At 32.5% G+C, this 9567-nt stretch overlaps 2 protein-coding genes across 2 annotated transcripts; one reads left to right on the forward strand and one right to left on the reverse strand.

The window, feature by feature from the left end:
* The first annotated feature begins 1166 nt into the window (after positions 1-1166).
* LOC123899039 lies at positions 1167-3985 on the forward strand. Its single transcript, XM_045950094.1, has 4 exons — positions 1167-1301; positions 1417-1664; positions 2438-2660; positions 2772-3985. Exons 1-4 carry the CDS (start codon positions 1173-1175, stop codon positions 2892-2894), a joined length of 723 nt encoding a protein of 240 aa, XP_045806050.1. The 5' UTR covers positions 1167-1172; the 3' UTR covers positions 2895-3985.
* Positions 3845-5837, reverse strand: LOC123899029 (peroxidase 66). The gene is made up of 3 exons (XM_045950087.1): positions 5541-5837; positions 4973-5161; positions 3845-4579 (listed from the first exon to the last, which is right to left on the reverse strand). The coding sequence occupies exons 1-3, from the start codon at positions 5757-5759 to the stop codon at positions 4016-4018; spliced, it is 972 nt and encodes a 323-aa protein (XP_045806043.1). The 5' UTR covers positions 5760-5837; the 3' UTR covers positions 3845-4015.
* Positions 5838-9567: the final 3730 nt, after the last annotated feature.

The following is a 9567-nucleotide window of genomic DNA, read 5'->3' on the forward strand; positions in this document are numbered from 1 at the left end:
TCAAGTAATAACAATATATATATATACTCCAATTTTTATGGAGTATTGAATAAAACTTTGATTCACTACCAATTTAACAAATGTTAAATATACAGTTGTTAGTTTAACCTTTTTTTTATACAAAGAGACCGGAGTCCAAAAAGAAACTAAATAGACACTAAACGAGGGATAATAATTCTCATGACCTCAACTAACAATAAAGAACTAATTTAAGCTGGACAATGCTCATAATAAGTCAATTCATCCTCTTGATAGCATCTCATGTATGTCAAAACATCTGCATACCGATTAGCTTCACGATACGTGTGACACATCCTGATCTTCCAATCTAAAGCAAGCAATCTTCTAATTTGATTCATTAACCGCCAACCAACCACAATTCCCATTCTATTACTATTCAAAGTATGCACAACAATTTTAAAATCTACCCGAAGCTCAATCTTTTTAAATCCACTATCCCAAACGAATTTCAAATCTTCTGAAATGCCGCCAAACTCATTAACAAAAGATAATTTCATTAATAAAAGACCATCCATAAATCAAAATTCAAAACACATAAGTTATTGCGGATAACACACTATTGATCCATCATCATCATCATCATCATCATCATCATCATCATTTATGCTTGTACTCTCTAACTTATCCATTATACTCCAAGTTTTTTCAAAACAAACACAATGTTACCATTTACCAACATATTTTTGGATGAGTAAGTAACATGTTATGATTCTCCTCTAAAAAAAGAGTTAAATTTTGAAATCCTTTTTTTTTTATGAAATTTTGAAGTTATCCATTTAAAAGATAGTTCAACTTAATTGTAAAAAATCAAATATCTTATTGACAACTAAAGGATTAGTCTTATTATATCGAGTCCATAAAACATAAATGAGTGCAAGAAAGTCAAAGACTCCATAAACACATTGGATAATATATAAAAATCGAATATGTTAATTTTATTTTATTTTTTTGGTGAATAATATGTTTAAATTTTTTGTCAAAAAATTAAAATAAAAACTCCCATTTAAAATTTATTTGTTTTAGTTGTTCATTAAAAAAAAACAATTGGGCCGAATCAGGTCCAATAGTTCGTAAGTCATGGACTGGACGAAAATTGGGCCAACCCAATTACAAAAGTAATGAAAGCAAGAAACATCGGTAGCAATAGCAAAATGACAGAGATCGTAGCGAGGAAGAGAAAAATGGGAGACAGAAAAGAAAAAAATGCCCCAAAATGGCCTTCCATCAAACCCAAAAACAATCTTCACGTTACTCCTTTGCGAGATTTCGATCTCTTCACGGTTACTATTCCACCCTTATTTTCTTCTCTCATTCTTTTTTTTTTTTTAGCCAATTTTTACTTATATTATTTGTGAATAATTCTAATTTTGATGATTTTTCGGTTCAAGAATTCAGGTTCAGAATTTTTTCTCATCTGCTGAATCAAAAGCATTCATTGAAACTGCTGAAGGAATTGGTTTTGCTCATCAAGGAAGTTTAGGTCCAGCTAAAGGTGAAGCTTATAGAGATAATGATCGAATCTCGGTGAATGATGCTGTTCTTGCTGATTCAATTTGGGATTCTGGACTTAACAAACTGTTTTCTGATATAAGAATTCGAGGGAAAGCCGCTGTAGGTTTGAATCCAAATATTAGATTATATAGGTAGGTTCTTTTTTATGCTTTAGCAATTAGCATATACAAGTGTTTATTGTGTAGTAGTATAAGGACATGTTTGGATTGACTTATTTGAGCTTGTATACTTGCATAAGCACTTGTGAGACTGTTCGAGAGAGTTCGGTGATTGTTTATGACATGTCAATAAGTTTGTTTTCAGCTTATTTTCATAAGCTCTCCATGATAGCTTATGAAAACAGCGTATAGCTTATATGAAAATATTTTTATTTTTTATTTATCTTTTGTTATAGAAATTATGCATAAACACGAAATTAAGTTGTTTATCCAAGATGGGCCTAAGGACCTGTTTGGATCGACTTATTTGAGCTTGTATACTTGTCTAAGAACTTGTGAGACTGTTCGAGAGTTTGATGATTGTTTTTGGCTTGTCGATAAGTTTGTTTTCTGCTTATGAAAACAGTGTATAGCTTATATGAAAACATTTTGATTTTATTTTATCTTTTGTTATAGAAATTATGCATAAACACGTAAGTAAGTTGTTTATCCAAGATGAGCCTAAGTTTTCAGTATGTCTTAGAAATGAGTTTTGGGCCTAACTCTCAACCCTACAAAACCGGCTTGTAAGGTGAGGATTGCCTCTAGTTTATAAACACTTAGTCAGGCCATCTCTCAACCGATGTGGGACTTCTTAACAGTATGCTATAGCTTTTTTTTGGAACATTGCATTTTGTTTATGTTGTCTTAATCAATTGAAAATTCATCGGATATCTTTAAATTTGTCATGCATTTTTGTATTTCAGGTACAAGGTTGGTCAAAGGTTTGGAAGACATATTGATGAAAGTAATGATCTTGGAGATGGAAAAAGGACTCGTTATACTTTGCTTGTTTATTTAAGTGGTGGACCTGGTGAACTTAAATCAAAGGCTAAAAATGATTCCAATAAACCTACAGATTCATCTTTTGATCGTTTAGTTGGAGGAGAAACAGTGTTCTATGGTTCAAGAAATAGCATTGTGGCCGAGGTAGATTTTTTATTCTATTCTATTTTTGCAAAATACGTGTTGATGTTGCTTGATGGAAGTTTTGGGGCATGACTATTTGTCCCGGGTGTTGATACAATATTGATTTCATAGGTTGCTCCCATTGAAGGGATGGCACTGTTGCACATTCATGGAGATAAATGCTTGTTGCATGAAGCCAGAAATGTTACAAAGGGTGTCAAATATGTGTTTCGTTCGGATGTTGTATTTGCTTGAAGAATGGTTCGTGTCTTCTATCAGATAATCTCTGGTATATTCTTTTTCTGAAGGCTTTCTATATGTTAGCTTATCACTTAAAAATATTCTGTATGCATTTTTATGCCGCAGATAATGTACTGTTATATACAAACAAAATCTGGAAGTTATGGTGAATAACTAACGAAAAAATCCGGTTACTTAAATCAGCTGCCCACTCTGAATATTATTAAAAAGCGCAGTCTAGTACTATAATATAAAGATCCTGTTACTTGAACAGTATGAGTATTTATGAATTCAATTGTTCCAAAATTTAGGAATTACTTTTTAATCGATACTTGAAGTTGAATAGCATGGGAAGCTGTTGTTTTTTATGATGGTATTTTCTGTTATTTCTTGATATTGGTTTGTAGCAATGTTTCTTGCTTGTTTATCCATCCCATTCCCATCTACAATGTTACTGATCAGTTTTAATTTAACAATTCGCTGACACTCTTATGAGATGTTTATATGTTTATGTTATTTCTAACTATGCTGCCACTTGTGTCCTGTTTAGATTTAAGTTTATAGAACCTTATTAGGTTATTACAATACCCTGAACACTAAAAGACATTTTCCAGCATTAAATTCGTTTAGATTTTAAACTATTGAAAACATTTTGAATCACTCTTCTCAAGTGTAAGACATCATTAAGCTGAGCCTTGACTAGAACTTCTCAAAATCTTGTTTGCAGTTTGAAATTCATATATATATATATTGTATGAATGCTGCATATTCTTTAAATTTTGGGGGATAACATTAGTTTTTACACCCGTAATCATTCATAGAATGGAAGTGGCTTGGGATCTGTCAACATGGAATGGGAGACTCAGTTACAAGATCCCAACCTCAATAAGAATTAAAGAAGTGTTTAAAAGTTAGATGATGGTGTAATATTTGGAAAACAATGTTTTACAATAACTCTTGCTTTGGTGCACAAATGAACAATTTTCTTATACCATTTCTTGAAATGAGGTATACAATACAGGCATAAAATTACATTTATTTCAACACAAGTAGTAACAAGTTTATGATAATATAGTAAATAACTGAAGTGGTGCAAAGACAAAAAAGAATCGGGACAAATTAGTCTCTAAAGTATCTCAATTCACAATCCTGCATTTAAGTCTCACTTCTCCATTATCAGAGCCTCTTATATTTCCAAGTTTCAGCATTGAAACTGCAAACTCTTTGAAAAACAAACTCTGGTCTCTTGCAAATGCTTCAACAATCCATCTAGTTCTGTAATCACCAACAAGTGACTGATCGGAGGAAAACACACCTTTTCCAGCCAGCAGTTGTTTGTAATAGTCATTATCAAACACTGATGCTGTTGAGTCCAGGAATTGTCCTGCGTTTGGGTTGTTGTTTGGTTTTGGACATTTCTTGCTTAGGTCTAGTGCAAATTCAGTGTTCAACCTTGGATCAATATGATGCAATGAGCTGAAATTATGAAGACGAGCCTCAAAGGAAGAACAATGTGAGAAGCCCAGAGTGTGTCCTCCAGATAAAGTCACCATATCTTTAACTCCCAACCCTCTCTTAGCAAAGCTCTGAATGAGTTGACCTACATTCAAGGTTGGGGCCGGTAGGTTGATGGTATCAGATGCCTTTGATACCTTTCCATCTTTCCTTCCTTTTAGTACTTTCCAATAAGGACCTCCAGACTGGCGGAGCAAATAAGAAATGTTAATAAATAACTTACCTCAAGATATGCTAATGTTCCACAGATGGATCATTATGCAAATATATAAATATCAATACCCAACATACTAAATAGATTGGACGAAATTTTGTCAAAAAAAATAAAAATAGATTGGACTAAATTAAAATTTATATGCTACTCAAGAATTTCAGTAGTGAGTGGTTATATTGCACAGAAATTCTAAATATTTCATTTTGAATGTCTTGGATTCTTTTATGGAATATTTAGTGAGATTGCCAAATATATCTAGTCTACATAGAGGCATCTAGGATACAGTTATTTGATAGAATGGCTCCCTAAAAAGAAGTACCAAGAATTTTGCGGGTCTAAACTAGCTCAGAGACATAGATATTACCATGGCCACCACATCTCTTGCTAAAATAGCAAGTATATCAGCACAAGAAACAGTGCCTGGGCAAGCCAACTCAAGCTTTGCTTTAGCCTCATCAATTACATAGAACGATTGAACTGAGACATTAGGAGGGCCGTCTTTCTCTGCTTGGTTACTGGTAGTTGAGTCCAGCAATATCGATGCATCACAACCCTATCATTGAACATTAGCCATTACAAGTTTACAAACCCATTGGTCAATAAAATACTTCACCAGCATGAATATTGCATGATGTTTTCTCTCTAGGCCTCCCATGTATCTTTTATACCCCAAATATTCCAATTTTGCCCTTGCTAAAAACTTCGGTTCGCAGACACCGAAGTTTTTTCTAGTTCAAATTCAGGGAAAATTCGGTTAACAGAAACCGATTTTTTTTTTTTTCAAGGCAAAAAAAATTCGGTTCGTAGCAACCGAAGTTTTTATTGAAGGACAAAAAAGTAAAACCCAGGGGGGGGGGGGGAGAACCATTGGGGGGCCTAAAGAGAAAACATCATATTGCATGTGTGTTTTGAATGAGATTGAGAGATCATACCCTTATGAAACAGTCATGGAAAAACATCCTCAAAATACGAGCTGGGACTTTTGGATCATGGATAGAAGCATTAAGAACTGTCTCTGAAATTATTTTTTCCAATTGTGGACATGTTTGGTCATAGTAATGAGCATGAAGTTCAGCTTTAGATAATGAAAATAATGCTAAAAGCAGGAAAATGATTGGAAAAGTGTTTTCTGCTGGTAATTTGATAGCCATAATGATAAACTAGGTAATAACTCGCAACTGTAGAATGCGGGTTAGATGAGAACATCATGGAAAGATGTATTAGGGTATATATAGAATTGACGTGAACAATTTCATCAAATAAAATACATGCTAAACTCAGATTTGTTGTACTTTTAAGTTACTCAAAGTTTGGAATATTAGCCTAGAAGTACAGAATTTAAAATTCCCCTTTGTTCTGCTTTAACACCTGGCTAGTATATCAATCCACCAATACATATGTCTTCAGCAATCAACAAAATATACAGAACAATTTGATAGCGACTATGCCAAGGGCTACATTTATAATTTAGTCAATTATGATATATTAATAAATATTTATCTTTAAATGAGATGATTCAAAGGTTTTACTATTTTCCTTGTAAAAATAGGTTCTTACTCATTCAGGTGTACTGCACAAAAAAAGTACATTATAATGTTAGGTAACATATTGCTTCCAGAATTGCTTCTGTTGATGCATACCTTTCAGGATAGTTGAGTTGTATAGGTAGTTGACGAGGGATAGTTGATTTTGCACTGAAAATTTTCCATCTAATTTGGGCGGTTTATTAAAAGAAATCAGACCATTGTTTTTTTTTGGTCAGGAATCAGACCATTGTTATTACATTACATCATACCAAATCCGCCGCCCTGGTTGATTGAATAAAAAAGTGGTCAACAATTCTCCTTTTATTTGTAAAAAAAATAAATAATTCTCCTTTTAAAATTTTAAATTTTATTTGTTCCATACTAATATACTATTAAGTGGCATTCAATTTACTATTTTTTTAAGGTCTTGTTATCGAGTGGAGGCACTCTTTAAGCATTCCATTTAAACAAATTTTTTATTCAAAAAATTAAGGTTAAATTAGATTTTTAGCCCCCTATGTTTCAAAAAGTTGCGATTTTGGTCCTCTATATTTTAAAATAGCAGTTTTAGCCCCCTATGTTTACCCCCTTTGTAAAAGGTCAATTTTGACCAAATCAGCGCTGATGTGGCCAATCACTTAAGTGACTCAGCTGCCACATCAACTTTTTTGTCACTTATTATTTTATTTTATTTTAAAAAAAAAAAGGAAGAATCACGTGAGGTTTTTGAAGCAGCTTCCATCTGGATTGCTTCTTGTAAATGGCCCCTTCAAGATTAATGGAGTTCCTTTGAGACGTGTGAATCAGTCCTATGTGATTGGTACATCTACCAAAGTAGATATCTCTGGTGTTAATGTGGATAACTTTGATGATAAGTACTTTTCAAAGGAAGCCCAGAAAAAGAAAGATGACCAGAAAACTGCGGACGCTGCATTGATAAAATCCATTGAGACTGTTCCAGACTTGAAGACTTATTTTTGTGCCAGGTTTTCTCTCAAGGCAGGTGTGAAGCCACACGAGCTACTCTTTTAGTCTGAAGGAAAGAGGGATGTTATGTTTGCGTTTTTATAATTTTTTGTTAATGGAATTTGGTTCAGAATTCAGATAGTGATACTTTCTTAACTTTATTTAAGAGCCTATTTTTGATTAGGAAATGGAATTCTGTCGGAGATGTTCCTTCCTGCATTTTTGCTATTGTGAACGTTTTTGTTGATTTTATGAATTTTAGCTATTTTGTGAGGCAAAAAAAAAAGTGTAGGCTACCAATAACAACAGGACATTAAAATAGAACAAGTTCTTCTCCATTTTCATTTCAATTCTAACATTACAAATTGATTTGAAATATAACAACAAAACACAATTTGATTCATTAATAAGTGATGCAAATTACAGTAAAACTCGTATAATCTTCCTCTGTCTTACTCAAACCTTCACTTTCACGTGTTGTTGCAGTACATACGGTCTTCATCTCCAACCAACAGGGTATTTTAGGGTTCAAAACGAAATAACTGGAATAGAGAAATCAAACAACAAAACTTGAGATTGATTCACGATAGAAATCGAACAAGAGACCTTACAATTGATTCATAGTTGAAATCGATCAAAGTTTTGCAATTGAGAAGAGATAAATTTTTGCGATTGAGAAGAGAGAAGAAACGGTTTTGCGTTTTTTTTTTTTTTTTTGTTATTGGTTACCTCACGTGCTTCTTCCTCTTTTTTTAAAAAAAAAATAATAAGTGACAAAAAAGCTGATGTGTCAGCCGAGTCACTTAAGTGACTTGCCACGTCAGCATTGACTTGGTCAAAATTGACCTTTTGCAAAAGGAGATAAACATAGGGGGTCGAAACTGCTATTTTTAAATACAGAGAGCCAAAAACGCAACTTTCTGAAACATAGGGGGCCAAAAGTACAATTTAGCCAAAAATTAAACATTACAATTTCCAATGCGTTGATTTTACACATTCCCATAAAAAAAATTAAATAACTTACGTACTGCAGTATTTAAGAGCTTAAAGAGTACCCCGAAGGTACTAGTTAGCATTTGCCTTTTTTTTATACTCTAAATTACACTTTTAATCATCTATTTTATCATCCTCATAAAAATATTTTAAAATTGAATTTTTTGTCCCTCACTTATCACTTTTGTTACAAAAAATGGTTTCAATCTAGTTTTTTTACTCCTAAAATGTTTTTTTTTTCTTCTCAAAAAATGGTGATTTATTGCCTCGGTTGTAAATTTGGAGAGAAGTTATCACTCTAAGAGTAAAAAATATGAATTAGAATCAAAATTGTAATAAATATGATAATTGAGAAACTAAAAAATTTTGATAGAAGAATTTTATTTTTTAGTGTGATAAAATAGAGACCAAAAGGTCCCCGTAAGCTTAGCTAAGTTGGTATATGTGTAAGAGCCGGGGTTCGAACTCCGGACACTTCACTTATTCAACTTTAAGGTATAGAGACCAAAAGTTTAATTAGACCATCTCCAATGGTAGTACTTATTTTTTTAAATACTAGTACCTAATAGGTACCATCATTGGAGCAAAAACAAAATAGTACTTAATATGTACTTGTTCTAAAATAAGACTTATACTATTTTTTGTGGGACCCATTAAAAAGATGTAAATTTATTGGTGAGATATGTTATTGGTATGACCCATTTATAACTTTTTAAGAGTTGTTTGGTTGGAGGGATTGAATACTTGTTAGTTACTATTATTAAAAAATATAAATGAATGATATGTACACGTGGAACCCGATTAAGTACCAAATGAGGAGGTCCATTATTATTGTGGATGCTCTTAAGTATAACATGGCCATCTGAATGGATATCCAATAATAAATGTAATACATATCAGCACGTGACTATCCAATAAAATTATATAGCTTTTATTGTGAAAAAAGAAAAGTCTCATATTGAAATAGAGATAAAACATTAGATGAGTTTATAAAGAGAGTTATCCCTCAACTTATATAAGCTTGGTTTATTAAGACAAATTAATCTCCATATAAAAATTGAAGGTGGTAATAGAGGCAACATATCCATTAGGCCACTCACCATTTACATGAGGATATGTATTTGTTAGGGCAAAAATTAAGTCTTACATTGAATAGAGATAAAATTTAAAATGGGTTTAAAAAGACAAATATGAATACCTCACGTAAGTTAGTTTTGTAACAATGAATCATGTCAAATATAAAATCTACTTTTGAGAAAGATCAAAGACGTGAATTAAATGTCTCCACCTATGAAATATGTGTACTCATGTTAAATAATGCTGTTAGACTAAGCTACAAGGAATTTAATAAGCAGCTGAGATTCCAGCTTCAAATTTGAAGAAGTGCTTGCAATCTTTGGTTTTGTTAAGAGGAGAAATGTCCTTACGAAGGAGCATATGAGTAGAGATGTTAGTGAGGATAATGCATTCTTTG

This window comes from Trifolium pratense, linkage group LG1, assembly GCF_020283565.1.
Source record: "Trifolium pratense cultivar HEN17-A07 linkage group LG1, ARS_RC_1.1, whole genome shotgun sequence".
Lineage (NCBI taxonomy): Eukaryota > Viridiplantae > Streptophyta > Magnoliopsida > Fabales > Fabaceae > Trifolium > Trifolium pratense.